At 38.2% G+C, this 16,442-nt stretch overlaps 1 protein-coding gene across 1 annotated transcript; it reads right to left on the bottom strand.

Annotated features, from left to right (window-relative positions):
• Nucleotides 1–10,775: 10,775 nt before the first annotated feature.
• Nucleotides 10,776–11,631, bottom strand: LOC135171485 (uncharacterized). The gene is made up of 2 exons (XM_064138052.1): nucleotides 11,248–11,631; nucleotides 10,776–11,152 (listed from the first exon to the last, which is right to left on the bottom strand). The coding sequence occupies exons 1-2, from the start codon at nucleotides 11,469–11,471 to the stop codon at nucleotides 10,996–10,998; spliced, it is 381 nt and encodes a 126-aa protein (XP_063994122.1). The 5' UTR covers nucleotides 11,472–11,631; the 3' UTR covers nucleotides 10,776–10,995.
• Between the last annotated feature and the right edge of the window lie 4,811 nt (nucleotides 11,632–16,442).

The following is a 16,442-nucleotide window of genomic DNA, read 5'->3' as shown; positions in this document are numbered from 1 at the left end:
TAGTTTGTCGACCTTTTTACCGGAACAGTCCGAAGCACTGCAATCGTAGGTTCTAAATCCACTAGGCTCATCAGAAAAATAATCGCTCCATACCCTTGCGATAAAATCCTCAGCATTGAGAATGTATGGATGTATGGAAGTGTTGCTCGCGTCTTTTCTAATAAAATAAAATTGGTTGAGAGTCTTCAAACGTTTCAATAAAATTTCCTTCGTGAGTCAATTTTTACAGAAATTTGAAGTAAATCGCAATAAAGGATTGTCAGATTGCTCCATGAAGCCGCGATACGAAGGACTGTCTAAAGCGGAGAACTGTACTATGTATACAAGTGCATCAAAACCACAGCTCATGGTGACACTAACTTTGATCCCAGTTCTCAGTTTCTTTTCAGGTTCAACCTCTTCGGTATCAAAATTCCATAGGTAGTCACATTTTATTTGGATCCAGTTGCACTTGATACCATTGAGCAGTAAAAATCCTTTCTTTTTTTATGCTTTCTTCTGATTCAATATCGCCGTTTCCGGATGGTTCTGAAAATAAAAACCTTTCGCATTCACTTTGAGTATTTCCATTTCTTTCTTTTTCCTATCAGCAACTCTAATTTCCTGCTCAATAGCACCCTCTTCGTCCAATATAATGATGCCGTCGTGATCCGATTCATCAAATTTGTTACTTTTAAAATTTTCCTCAATTTTGGGAGAACCACTTCGCGTTATACTATCACGGGGAATAGAATTGGCACATAAATCAATGCTCTCGTCGGTTGTGGTGTCATCATCCCTCTCGAATTTGAACTTTAGAAAAACACGTGACTTTTCAACATATGTCGACTTGTGATGACTTTCGAAATGTGGAGTCCTACCATAAGAATGGTCCAAGTGTGGTGAACTGGTAAAAATCGGTTGAGGATCGAGCCATTCAGCTGATTTTGGTGTTGACGGGGCAAGTGGTTTCATTGAATTCTTTGTCTCATTAGTCAGATTCTCTAAAAGTTTATCGTAATCACTTTTATGATATTCTTTGTCTTCCCCTAGTACTTTGTAATTCGCTACTTCGCTTATGATGTCTTGAAAGGAAGTATCCATTTGTTTTTCTTTCGTGGCATGCCATCCGGTCTCTGCTGCGAAGTCTAAAAAGTCCGATAGAATATTTCCTGTATCGAGAAGACAAGAAACTTCCAGCTTATCATCACTCTCAATTGACTCATGATCGGAGGTATCACTGTTAGCGGTGCAACCACGATCGTTTCCAAGTCCTCGCCAGTTTTCATAACTAAAAAAGTCTGAATCATCAACGTGTTTCTTTTTTGGTGGACATTTTGAAAAATCATTCTGTCGTTTGGTGCATCTTTTGCCTCCAACAGAATCTGAAAGGGGTCCTTATTTATGGCCAAAATGTGTTAATTTAGCAGATAATAAGTTGACACCACTAGAAAGACTTTGGCAATGCTCCAGTACAAATCTGTTTCCAGAACAGGGCAATCGTGTGTGTTGGAAGACGTGTCTTCGCAAGTAAGCAAAGTAACCTTCCTGGTGGCTGGTTGATGCATGCCTATCACTTGCGTAGACTGGGAGTGCTGCAGCTGTCCAAAGTGGAAATTCTTTGGCCAGACGTTCTAAGTCCTTCACGAAGCCTGGTAAATAAAATCCATTAACCGACCCTCCTGACAAACTTGATATTCCGCCTACATCCATAAGTTCCTTAATCCATCTATAAGTGGATGTTTCACTTGCACCCTCTTCAAAGGGTTTGGGTTCATTCTCATTCTCTTCCAGGTACGTGGTCATGGAAGCCTCCAAATCTTTGATAATTTTTTTTCGGTCACTGATCTGCTCTTCTAATTTTTTCCTAGCGTGTATTACCTTCAATGTAATCATTGGCGTTGAAGTCATTGATTACAACCAACCGAAAGAAGGTTTCGATGTACAACCTTGCGTCATCGTAAGGTTGTAACCCTACGATACATATCCAAAGGAAAATCCTCCGAAATTCCTCTACGCTACGAGTGTCCACTAGCAAAGCAACACAATGAAGATAAAACTGTTAGATATAGGGGTGATCTTTGTCCTTCAGGGATTTCCATGTGGACACGAATCCCATTACATGAGCTACATCGATTCGGATAAGCGTCCTGATTCCCAAAGGTTGTATTTTTCCATTCAAAGCCCAAGTAAAAAGTGCGTCTACGTAGTCCTTCAATGTGAGCTCATTAAACGTAACACACGAAGCCATAGGTATGGCACGCTGATAATCGCTCCATACCTCACCGGGTGCTTTGGCACCTGACTCTCTCCATGATCTCAGCCAAAGTTCTGTAAAAGCTTCAGTGTGTATTTCCGTTACCATTTGACACACACAGATAGTCTTTCCCTCAAATTTGATTGTAATAGTATATAAATAAGCATGTCCAGTCATTCTCCCTGGACAAATTTCAAAACTTTTGATCAACTTTCCCGAGGCATCTATTGAAATGGTTGACAATTTTCCCCATAAACGAACATACTCGTTGAAAACTTTCACTTGATCAGGGGTCCAATAAAAGATGAAAAATTTCGAGCATCCTATATTGTGTATCGTGTTAGGAAACCGAGGATCTGTAACCATTTAATAACATCAATTTTTTCATTTTTTGGCAGGCCAGCTCTTTTTTTTCTCCTTCCATTCTGATCTGCCTGTAGATATAATTCTCTTGAACGTGAGGTGGTATATTCTCCCCGCATTTCATATCATTCCTTAATAGTTCGTCTCGATAATTACTCGCACTCTGTTTCTCCAGTCTCTTTCCAACCTGTTCTCTTTCGAGGCCCCTCACTGGTCTCCTGACTTCAACGTGGTAATCTCGGCGTGTGTCACGGGTTTTGATTGTCAGTTGCAAGCCTCTCTCGTCAGGTTCTTTATCGGAGGTACCGATCAAAACGTTTCGACAATTCTTCTTATCTTTACAGTAGGCTTCAAATTTCAAAAATGGTTTATCCTTCTGTGAGTTCGGATTTGACTGCACGTAAGAGTATTTCGCAAGAAATGCACAGTTGAAAGCGTATTTTTCATAGAAAGCGCCAGTTATAATTGAAGCCCAAGTTTCCTTTTTCAGTCTTGTTTTGCTCTTAGTGTCGTCGGGTTTGATCAATTCCCATTCTTCTCTAGACAGTTGAAGATAGAAAGTTTCAAACTCCACTTGGTTGTCAACATGAGAAGTATCAGGTAGGTACTCTTCGGTGACATCTTCGAACTGTTCATCATCGGAATCTGCCAGAGCGTCAAGGAGTACAAGTTTGGCTTTTGGGGCTACTGATAGACCCTGATTCCTTCGGGCTTGACTCAAGTCCCTTCGCGTATTATATCTTACGTGTATATAAATTGAACGAGGAATGAGACGGTCATCCACGTCGCAACTCATTTTGTGCCATATAGGATCTCAATGGGCTGGGAAATCGTTGATTGAGAAACGGTCGATATATTTCTCGATTAACGCGATAACCTCTTCCTGAGAGACGTTTGGTATTCGGCCCATTTTCCAAGAATGTAGACCTGAAAATAAAAAATGCAAGAATTAATACATTATACTGTTTTATGCGAAATATACTGTAACGAGATTTTTCCTCGGGGTTGAGAAAAACCCGTTAACTGCCCTTTCCCCTGGATTCGCAAGCAACATTTGTTGGGCGCCAGCCGTCCTTTTTACCGGGGGACGACAAACCGGAGTCTCAATAAACTGATTCTTAACATAAACCAAAATTCACAAAACTAAAAACACATAGCTTTGCTTACGAATCCATGGGAAGACCTTGAATACCCGCGCTGCTCAGGGGGTCGGTTGTGGAGAGAGGGCGTAGTCCGGATGGAGGTGGTTGGTCGGACTTTCATCCGCAAAAGAAAATAACAAAACCCCTAAAACTTCGAATAAATAAATTTAATTATTACCTTTGGTAGTATTTCACTTAGTTCTAATACATTATTTTAATAAATAACCATAACCAGACACAAAAGAAACTATTATCTTTTAAAGAATCTTAAATAACCATAAGTGATACATCATAATCTCTTTTAAATACATATGAGTCCGCCGAGAGAGATAACGCAAAAGACTAGGCTCGAAATTTCTAAATTTTAGCGTAATTAACCCTTTGAATTGTTTTCTCTCTGAATCGCTCAGAGCAAATCCCTACTTCCAATTAAATAATTATCAAATCCCTATAAACGCAACGGATCTCGCGGAAATCTCCTCCACCAATGGGGAGGCAACATAATTCTTTAAATCCCTCTGAATTACCTCAGAGGATTAAAATTCTCGTGATGATTCCTTATGGGTATCACTCACGCATCGCGATCACCTTCCTAGCTAATCGCCCCGCATTCGATCAACACTGATCATTCTCACTACGATACGTACCCTTCGATAGTCTAACCGACTCTTTTCTATCAAAAATCTCTACCGTACTCTTCAGAGTCTAAAACCGAACTGTTTCTTCCTCTCTATCAAGAGCTCTAATACGATTTTTCTATTCAAAAATCCAACTGACATTCTTCCCCAAAATCTGTGCCGTTTGGCACCATTGTCTTGGGCGATTCCCTCTCCGCCTCCCCTCGCCCAAGGGAGACGGCAAGAACTCTCTCCGCTTCCCCCTCGCCCAGGGAAGTGGCATATTTCCATACACATAGATCTTATTCTCTAAAAATAATATGAGTTAATTTTAACGGCATCGAGATGAGGAATTAATTGAAATAAAACCGCAAATATTCTCTTTTTACTTCTATCCTAATTATTAATGATGCAATCTCACCTGTGGCTCGTTACCCACGTGTTCTATTGTCGACCGGCGACGACCGGCAAAAATCCAACGGATAACCTCCCTGACCTTATTTCTCGCACAAAACTCGTTGTTTTTGGCCTCCAGGATGTCTTCTTAACTTGATGCTGAGTCGACTAGAAGCTTTCACTACTTTATTGCACTCGAATTTTATTTATAATTGCACCTCGATATTTAGCGTCCGTCACACGTGTTTTCCGACAATGGAAGAATCACAATAGGCGAGTTGTGGTCATATTCAGTATTAATGGCGCTGGCGTCTCCGTGTCAACCGGAGGCACGCGCGCCAACCGCATTCGAAATTCAAACGGGGTTTCTCTACCCTCCTAGCATCTCTGGATCGGGAGATGATTCTTTATTATTATTTTTTCCTTTATCCTTAAACATTTCGTCCACGGAACGCGATTAGATCCTTCTGGTTGTTTTCTCGAGGATCAGAGGAAAGTGGGAACCCTAAATTTTACCCTAAAATCTAACTTTTATTCTTTATTTAATATTCAGCCTTTGGCTATCCTAGGGGTTACTAGGGCTGCTCTAGGCCCCTAGGTCTGCCACCCTAAACCCAAAACGTATCTCCCCCTCCCTCTTGATCCCTAAATCGAGCGGTATTTTTATGTACTCCTACACAGATCCAAAAAAATCTAAACAGGGGGAGTGATCCTCAGGGAATTCCACGTAGCTCGGTAAATTTTGGCTCATAACCGGGAATTCCCTTCGGTCCCCGCATCCTTAATGTTTCCGATCCTACAAACTCCTATTACCCCTTTCTATATAATTCTCGGGTTTTTTTACCCGCATGAGCTGGGGAGTTATTCTCCCGATTACTCTAATTTCCCTATTTTCTTTATCCTAACTTATATCTAAGCCTCTCTCGCTCTCTCTCTCTCGACGTACTCACCCCTTTCTGGATATTTTCTTTGGATCCCGGGATGTTTTAAGGAATTCTTGAAAAATTCCTTACAATACTCATGTAATCGTTAATAATCACAAATGTATCATAATGTTTGAGTTTCGACCTGTATTGATAAACGAACTCACGTGAGTTAAAAATACAACACCTGCCGAGATGTACATCAATTCATTCCCATGACTCGTATTGTACCATTATACTTGAACATCAACGTATAAAAATGATTTCATGATGAATAGTTCACTTCACTGAAAGATGTGGCATTTGACAGTGCAAATATTGAAAAATTGTAACGACGCATTATGACATCCAAATGAATCTGTCAAATTTCATGTTTTCCAAATTGAGTTCTATATTTGTTAAACAAAATCTCGTGGGTCATGAATGACCGATTACTTTGAGTCCCCTAATGAACCATGTGCAATCAATTTTCCGCCATTGTTGTTTAAAATATCATGGAACTATTTCACGAAGTAGTAAATGAATAATTAAACAACACAAAAATGGGCCTATGCTCTACTTTGCCGATACATGAAAATAATGATGGAACCTGTTTTATCATGTAAGAGATGATGATAATATAACAGCAAAATCTGCTTTTTTGTAAAAATAAAAACATTTTTGATTAAAAATCGAATTCTCAACGTATTCATAATTACATTTTGCTACGTATAGAAATTCGACTGTTTATGTAAACTCTTCTTATCTCACAAAAAAAAACAGATTTCCATTTCGATCCGTATGGTAAGTTTCATAAATTGTGTTGCGTATGGAATACGCAGAACATACAAAAAGATGGTATCGCCAGTTATTTCTATTTTTCCGAATTAACGGAATTCATTTGATTTTTTATTGACATCCAAATTCTGTTTGATTGTAATTTTAATCCTCGCGTCTGCTCTCAATCGTTTTATTCTTTTATTATCCTCAATTCTCCAAATCTCCTGGGGAATCCCCAGTTGTCTCTCCCCAACCTGGAGAAACACCTCTACCTGCTCCGGCTTTCCTGCAGATACCTCTACCTGCTTCCCTAGCCTCACTTAAGGAGGTCCTACCCTAGTTGTCCTCTTCCCACTCAAATCGGCCAACCTCCTATCCCTCCAATGATGGTTACTTCCCAACTACCTGCGCCCAATAGCATATAAGCCGGACATTTTTCAAAATTATTTTAGTATCACCGCATCCTTCACGGCTCTATCTAATACCTCTAGTGAATAAACGGAAAGAAAAAGAGACAAAAGTGTTCCACCCGATTTATTCCAAGTCCCCCGGAATTCACCCGTCACATCCTTTCCACACATTCATCAAGATCCATAACTACTAAAAACTGAATCAACTGCACAAGGAACCGATTCGGCGTGCAGTAGTTAGAGTTGAGATTGTTTCTACAGAGTAGAATTCTAGAATTTACAACTCTAGAAAATTCAAAGTTAATTGCAATCCTCACCCCCTAACAAATCGTAATTGTATATTTAATAATAAATAATAAATAATAATAAATAATAACTCAATAATAAATTAATGAATAGAAATAATTAATATTCAGTCAATATTCAGATCATGCCGCGGAACTAATTTAAATTCTAACAAACTGAGAATGAATATAGGAAACCCATAAGTCCATGTAGATCGAGCAAAACTTTAAAAACATGGCAAGAAAAGCTCTATTAAATTGTGGGGCCTTCAAGTTTTAGGAGGGTCTCCTCTTAATACGATACAAGTACAATATGCACTAGTCAAATATCCTTCAAAGATTTATTCTTCGTCGTAATAAAAAAAATTGCTCGATAAACCCAGAATATTGATTGATTGTAATACTCGAATAAGTCTATCAGTTCAACATTTGGTCTCGCAAGAGAGATAAAAAAGTCTGGACAAGTCGGGGAAATTCAAGAAACTGTTCGCTCGACACCCTGATAAAGTGCTAAAAAACTAACACTCAAGCTTGTGAAGTTGATAATTGTATTATTTTAAGTGACGCTTACATTTCTCTGGAATTTTCTCGAATCCATTATATAATTAGAGTTGAAACCTGATCTCCTTCCCTTGGATGCCAGAATATAATTTTTCTGAAAAAGGTATATGCAAGTTTAAATTCAATTAAGTGGAGAAACTGGTATAACAATATTACATTATATTATAGCGAATATTATATTATATCAAAGTTCATACCTTCACATATCCTTGGATTTCTTCCTTACATGTTTAAAAGTAAACCCTGTGCTTGTACCCTGACAACTACAACTACTAAATTTCGGACTCCGGTACTTTTTCTGCCAAAAATATTCAATTATTGCAAAAATAACGTGGAATAAGGGAAAATTGAAATTTTTACGTTTTATAATAGATTCATGACTAGCAGCGACATTCATATATTGAGGTCACAGTAGAGGATTACACAGTGAGATCAATTTCCTTTTAGTGTATAAGAAAATTCAACAACATCGCCCATAGTTACACGCGTTGTTGTACTTCTAATCATTGGGAAAAACATGAAAAGTGTCTATTTTGGGAGGCTAGAAGAAACTCTGCAGTCCTGTAAATTCTGGATAGTTGGAAAGACACGCCGAATAAATCATTATTTATATCGTGCCTAATCATAATCCTATAAGCAGGTGCTCTTACAGCTCAGTCTCTCCTTAACACATTGAGAAATGCAGCTCGTTATCATTTCGAAAAATCCATTGAGTAATAATCAATCAGCCATGTCAAACGCCGTCAATACATGTTGTTCAATTCTGAACATCAAGAAGATTGAAGCTGGCGAACGACCCATGGATGATAATTTAAATCGTTAACCTGATATCTTGGGGAATTCGAAGTGATATTTTAATGAACTTGCCACCACTTTCAGTATCAAAGATTTCTGCAGTTTAACGTTTTCCATGAGGGGATTGGCACCTTTCATCATAGAATCTATTCATCAATGTTCCCACAACAATAATAATCTAAGTGCTGAAACATCAGTCACCTCCATGCTGTTAAATACATTATTGTCAGGTGCAGATGTCCATTTTGGAGCGACATGGGTCCTCAGAGTTATGAATGTTCTGCAATTACTTAAAGATCGTTAAATCCAATGCCACTAATTTTGACATTTAGTCTCACTATTTACTTAAAATATTTTCATCTAGGAATCATGACTGCGTCGAAATATGGAAGGAATATTTTTCTGCACACATGTTTTAGCCCTGGAACATCATTTTCACGGAAACATTTACATTCAGTTCAACTCTGTGTGCCACTTCACTTTTGACATTGTTCCGATTCAAAACTTTAAGAATACTTATTACACCACAAATTGCAAAAAAATTACATAATATTATTATATTATAAAAAGCTTAAAAAGCGGCTGCTCCAAAATGAAAATGCACGTACCATCGCTTTTGGAGCAGCTTGCTCCCCTTCAGCGACGTCTCTATCAGTCTCTATGTAGCGGCGCACGTTCATGCGATAATACGTTGTAAACATGAAAAAAAATTATGTCTAATTAATAAAAAACCATTCCACCATTCGTTTCCAAATTCCAAAAAGTATAAAAACCCGTTCTCCAAACGATGCTCCACCAATGGAGTGGGTTGGGAAGGAAAAAGCCAACTTTTTTGCTAATTATATGCCTGATTAATTTTAATTACTATTAATAAGAGGGCATGTTTCCAAAATCGGAAAATGCTTTTCCAAATTTATCTAATTAATTTCCTAGCTACTGGAATAGTTTAAAATAAATTTCCATGATTTTTTTTGCTAAGTATACGGCGCTATTTGCACTCCGTGTGCAGTTTAATTCAACTTAAAAGATGGGATAGCTTAGATCTTAATTTATAGTCGCAATATTATTTTATTGCAAGTTATTTGTCTAATATTTAACATACCCACATTCTAATCCGTTAACTCCAAATGATTTTAACAGATGGCGATCTCTATTAACTGGGTTGAGTAAGTAATCAATAGATGGCGCTGCTATCTGAAACCTACAAAGGTATTCCGTTGTTTGAGCTCCGCGTAGTTGGCTACTCATTAATGAACATTAATTAGTTACTTTGGCCAGGTCGTTTGCCGGTCGTTAGCCGGTGATTGTCAGACTACTTTTATCGTTTGCCGGATTAAATTAATGCTTTAATGGATATTTTAAATATCGGGAGCCAAAAACGCGGAAGTTGGCTCCCAAAAAAAAAATTCGACGAATTAAGTTCGATAATAGCTCAGTCGATAGGAAATCGTTTGCCGGTGATGGTCAGGTGATTGTCAGACTCCGACAAACGAATCCTACACCCAAAAATTGAAAAAAACTATTTGGGGACATAAAAATGGCGCTGAGTTGGAATTCCCTGGGAGTGGGGGCAACCGTTACATAAGTAGGCTTATCATCAGCTGGTTATTGTGTTTTGTAGATGAATTAGTAAGTTTTGAAATAAATGCAAGGATATTTCAGCTTTGAATCATTTGTTGAATAAATAATGTCACATTCAGTGATTATTGCATGTTGTAGGTCCTGTTGTTGATCAACCAAAAATTAATAGAATTGAGATTGTAATTTAGACAATAGAAATTTATTGCTCTTAGATAATCAAGTAATCGAATAGTTGCATTGGAAATTATCTAAATATTGAATAATTTGTCGCTTCACGAATGTTATACGATATTAACATTGTACCAATTTATCCCTCATTGATAAATCTTTTATACCTGCAATAGTGCATATTTAACGGAAAATGTTATTTCGGAGCGACAATCTTTATCTTCCAAAATCGATTGAATCTAACTATTTTATCTTCAATAGTGTACAAGCATATGATACCCGAACTTTTGATGAATGTTGGTCTTTTTGATTAAAAGTGTATGGGAATAGGTAACTAAATAAAAAAAATCAAAATGAGCATAAAAACATTTATTCAACTGGTACATCTCTCCTACGTATCACCCTTAACTTCATTGAATTTGAAAGATGGAGAAAATGTTGCAACGAAGCCAATGCAGCTGGGAGCTGGTTCTCTTTGGAGTCGTTCAAATCTCGAATTCCTGTAACACAATCCAAAGTATGTTTAATAGTGAAGAAGAATCATAACGAACTGAGAAAACGGTGAACATCATGGAGGATTTGCCAGATACATATTTCTCTTGCCAATGAGAATAGTCATTTTCGAACACGGAAAAATATTCTTGGTTGCATAAAGTTACCTGTTACCGATGAAGTCGGTAGTAACCAGACATTGGCAAAGGGGTCGACTGGACCTCTGAGGACTGGTATTGCGATTTTCGAACAATTGCGATCTGCCACGTTATGACTCGAGTATGTATATCATACAAAGTAGTCCAATGTCTACGGTGGACGGTGTCTGGATCACGGTGCAGTTGTTATCATACAACGACCATTGTCCGTCTAGTAAACAATAGACAACATATCTATTGTTCTCCCGAGTTATTACCCCTGCTAATCTGTGAACAAATTACAATAGAATGAGAATGTATTCTTTAGTGGGAAAAATATATTTTAGGGATTCATTATTAATAACGATAGATCAACTACTCACCTGAATGTACATTCAATCGCAATTGTTGTTGGTAATTGATGAAAAGAGCACTTTCGTGCCTTTTTAAATTCAATGAACAAATGGAAATTTGGTACATTTAGCAGCTCACACGATCCAGGGCATGACTGACGACGACATTTAACATTTTTAAGTAAATTGTGAAATTCGAGCGCCTTTTCGAAATTGGTGAACGACTTTGACACTTTGTTTTCATTGACCTCCATCACTGGTAGTTTCTCAACGTAACAGCCACAAACATTGCACTAAAAATTCTTCCAAATACTGGGTTCTTCAGTCATTGTGCTGGCCCACATTTGTGAGGGCGTACCTTGGACACGTATATTACTTATGTGTACATTGTTATAACTTTCTTCTTCCAGTTTACAAATGTCACCGTCACACATAGATTGCAACATCAGTGACCTTGTTCTGTAAGGCTCCTCTATATTTCTGTCCTCAAGAAGTTTAATGATCAACTCCAGAATAGGGACGTTATGTGTATTCTTAATGAACGCCGCGTAATTAGCATCATTCGTTGCGATACAGAACAATGCATTTAGAATACAATCAAAACTGGACGTTTGGAGAACGTGAATAATTCTATCATCCCCCATCTCGATTCCAGCTACCAATTCCCCCGCTTGAATCATGGAAATTTCCTGCGAATCGCTAACATCAGTACGATCAACGTTATAGACGTCGGAATAACGTAGAATCATGTCCTTCTTCTCCTTGTTTCTCCAATTGTCATGCGACGTAGTATCAGTGTCGTAGGTCAATTCCTTGGAATCACAATCACCGTTAACGATGGCTTCTGGTAATACTTTCTGTTCTCGCACTTTAGTGTTAGACTCTAAATCTTTATTGCCTTTATTCTGCTCATCTTTCCTCAGCTGTTTAGAAGTAATCCCTGAATGGTAAAAATCTCCACTCTGATCATCATCGCTATCAGTGTCTTCAAGTCGTACTGGTAGTCCCCGAATTTTCTTTGCTGGAGGAACCATAGCAGGGCTGCCATTCTGATAATTCTGCCGTTTTTTGGTGTTACTCTCTTCCTCTAGAACTTCGTTAGTAGTGGGTGTCACCGTAGATGAAGTTTTGTTTTTGATAGAATTCAAGTGAACATAAATTACTCCATGAGGCTCTATCTTGGTTGACTGTGGGGTTTTCTTAACGATTTTTGGCAGTATGTCATCGCATGTTTCCCAGTTGGCGATCCCACGACAGCAATAACCAATATAGTGCTGTGAAACGTAGCCAATTACACCAGCCAGTCGATATGATCGGTTTTTCAGTTGAATCACTGTTGGGACATCACTGAGTAAACAATTCAATCCCGTTTTGTGAGTTGAATCTGGACGAACATCCAATTCTACAAATACTTGATCACCGTATGTAATTTCAACATTGCAAGTCTTCCTGCAGAACTCATTAACACATTGGCGATTACAAGGCTGGTTGAAACTCTCACATTTTTCTAAGGCACGAAATCCTTCGCTTTCAATAATTTTATGGTTTACAATTAAACTACGATTGAGATGTGAAGAAAATCCACATTCTGGACATTCTGTTGTAATCGTGGCCGAAGGATCCTCACTGAAACACGTCTCCCATATTTGACGCAAATTTTTGAAAATATCAACGCGATGTGATTTTAGTGGTTTAATGTGATCGAAAGTCGTTTCGATAGAATTCTTGAACAAATCTGTCAATAATATTACTCGCTGATTATAAATTTCTTTGCAGGCACCTTTCTCAATGAATTGAGAAATAAACGTGACAGCTTTACTCTTCAAAGACCTCAGAGTCAACCTGTATTGATTATCATCAATTGCGGCAGCGGTTATTATTTGGACCAGCGAGTCGAAGCCACACGTATTATTAGCAAAATAGTACTCTCCTTTTATCAAGGTGGGATTTCTAACAGTATTTCCATTCCATAGCAGTGATGTCTGTTTGCCATTTCCAGCCAAGTTATTACGGTGACCAATATCAGGTTCAGACTGACAATAGAATCCAGTGACTTTTGGAATCAACTTAGCATGCCAGGGATTTTCTGTAGAGCTTTCGTCCTCATCGACATCGGGTTCAATAGAACTATTATCTTCATCAACATTTTGTGCGGCGAGTGGAGGCTTATTGCAATTCTCTGAGGAACTTACATCATAAATTTCATTCGATATTTCAAGAGGTACAGATTGATCAGTGTTTTTTTGTAACTGCTTTTTGGCTAGAGGACTGGCACAAGGTCCCTCCTCATCGCAAAACTCCTTCAATTTTGAATTAAAAATCGCTGCTCCAGCTGCGTGATCCTCAAACATTATTTTCAGAAATTTATCAGCCCGCAATGGAGGTCTGTCATTTTTCAGAATTCTGTGTTTCACGTCATTACAATGACCTTGTACATAACTGGTCGTAGCATGACCTCGTTCGTATGGAAGAACGACTGGAGTTCAGAGACAAAATTCATACACCAAATGTTTGAACTGCATCATAAAGTCTTCGAAATAAAGCGGATTTGGATCGGAGCCTATCTGTTGAACTTGTCGAGCATTTTTGTAGATTTTATCGATCCATGCTCTCACACGACTGCACTCTGTGCTGTGCTTCTCTTCCTCAGTTTCTTCATACGATATTTCTCCTCCCAGAGTTTTTTCCTCGTCATCAGTAAGAGAGTGATCTGTACGGTCAGCGATGGTTTTTTCCAACTCTCTTCGTGCATCTAACACAGAGAAGCCGTTTTTAGTCACTGTATCTTGAGATTCATGGAGAGCGACTGTGCATGTGTGTTTCGTGCTTCAATCACGAAAAAAGATGAGTTTGTTTATACATTTTTTAGCGTTGAGTGACTCGGATGATCGGATGGAGAAAAAACATTTTTTTTGACATCTGTTGGGGAAAACCCCATGGACCCTTTGTTCAGAAAATTCCTCATTTTAACAATTCCATCTTTCAGTCCCCATCCATAGCTCTTGATAATAAAAAAAACACTCTCTCAGTACTCTGCCACCTAATCCCTTGCTAGCCGGGCTTTATGACTCGAAATTTTCCCATTTTGCTAGAGAAGGTTGCCGATACCTTCTCCAGCCCAAACCTACATTTTTATGACCTACCTTTTTTCTTTGCCCAACACCCCCAAAACCGAGAAAAGATTGAAACTACCAAAATCAGTTGAACTCCACCAAGTGAAGGTACAACATCACCATCAGAATTTTTATACATCCGGGTCACTCCATTTTCAGTAAAAACTAAATATTGATAAATTGTTAAAAAACAGAATCATACGGCATTCCACATGCAAACCTTATTGTGTAGTATTGTGTTCGTTATAATAACATTAAGATAAATAAATTTAATCTTTGTGACAGTTCTTACAATATTAGTCGTTTTATTTCTTTCAAGCGAGGTTAATTCTTTAGCTTGAGAAGTGCGCGGGATGTTTAACTAATTTCACGCACATAAATTTGGTCCTTCGAGCCGGATATTTTAAAAACGAAAACAAACAAAAGTGAGAGTGTTAGTGACAGTACTGTGTTTTGGTTAGTTTAGTGAGTGTTCATTAGTTTATCAGTATGGAGGCCCACGAAGAAAGAAACGCGCGAATCCAGCACATCATCAAGCGGATGATAGTTTGGAAGGCAGAAAATACAAGAGTCCAAAAATTTCTGTCCATCTATCGAAACGCAATAATCGAACCTGAGAAGATTGAGGCGCAAATGAAGAAATACGGAGCCATTCTGCATAACCACGCAGAATTATTAGAGGAACTAACAGCTTTGGATCCTGACTATGATCAACATTCGATTCACGACGCTTATGATATCCTGAACAATTATTTGGACAATATTGCCCAATATGAGGAATTCAAGGCGGTAACCAGAGGCGAAAATCCGGGAGCTACTAGGCCACTATCTATTGCAACCAGTGTCAGTTCTAGCAGTCGCAGGAGACTGAAGTTGCCAGTGTCATCACTACCGACCTTCCATGGCGATTATGAACAATATCTTTCATTCAGGGCAGAATTTAAATCAATGATCGACGAACGAGACGATCTTAATACAATAGATAAATTCGCTTACTTCCGCGATGCACTGAAGGGTCCAGCCTTCGATAAAATTCGCATGCTACTGTTATGTCCGGAGACGTTGTCAGCGTCGGAGGACAACTGTTATGTAATTGAGTTATTTGCGGAAAACAAGAACTAGAAATTTTGATATAAAAATATGGAATAGCTAAATTGAAAAAATGGAATGAAGCTAAGTATTTTTATATTTGAGATTTTGTTTGGACGACGCTAGGTTTAGTTTTTTCGCTCTTACCTTAATTATGTTGTTAATCTAAATGAAAAGGGGAATAAAGGAATTAGGAATAATCAAATGATTCCGAGTAAATTTTGTTCTCAAAAATGATATTCTCTATTATGAACCTTTTTGAATTACAATTAACAATGATTGATTCTTATCTAGAATTTTGTGTAAATTTTATTTGACAAGAAAGTATTAACGGTAAAATATTTGTCCCCGAATAGGTTCTTAGAGAGTTGATTAGCCAATTAATTCGGAATTGGAGAAGAATATAATTATTTTTATGAGACTCACAGTTCAAGTGTGTAAATGTATGCTATCCCTTATGTATTGGGGATGTGTGGATCCTTCGGTGACACAATCGTCTTTCTTCACCAGAATCAGAATGGCCTCTGATCCTATCATGAATACTTCTTATTCATGCCACGTTCACCCACTCGCTTATAATTAATGCACAATGTTTTTGGATAAGTTTTTGAGAATGTCCACAACCACGGAACCTGATTAATTAGTCCTCTTAAAATGCAAGAAACACTCCTACTTTCGATTGAAGGATGCAGTATCCCTGTATACTTCCGACCGTTTAGCTATTTATTATGATTAAATAGACTACCACGCACTATATCGACTCTATCGCGAATTATAATATGGGAGGCCCGAAAGAAACAGATCGATTCCGGAAAGTGATTTCCACCAAGTCAAATTATCGCTCCAACGGTTGCTTCTAGACTGGTTTCGATTTTTGATTTTGGGGAGCGGATCGGTTCGGGGTGGTTACACGAATTGATTTCTAATTGGTGGAAATTATGGCGTGGTTTTCCCACTACCAATTCTTAGAGGGGATCGACCTGTCAAGTCAGCGGTTTTGGCAGTCAGCAGTTTTGACAGTGC

This window comes from Diachasmimorpha longicaudata, chromosome 20, assembly GCF_034640455.1.
Source record: "Diachasmimorpha longicaudata isolate KC_UGA_2023 chromosome 20, iyDiaLong2, whole genome shotgun sequence".
Classification (NCBI taxonomy): Eukaryota; Metazoa; Arthropoda; class Insecta; order Hymenoptera; family Braconidae; genus Diachasmimorpha; species Diachasmimorpha longicaudata.
The sequence above is the reverse complement of the archived record's forward strand: the minus strand, read 5'-3'. Positions and strand labels throughout refer to the sequence as shown.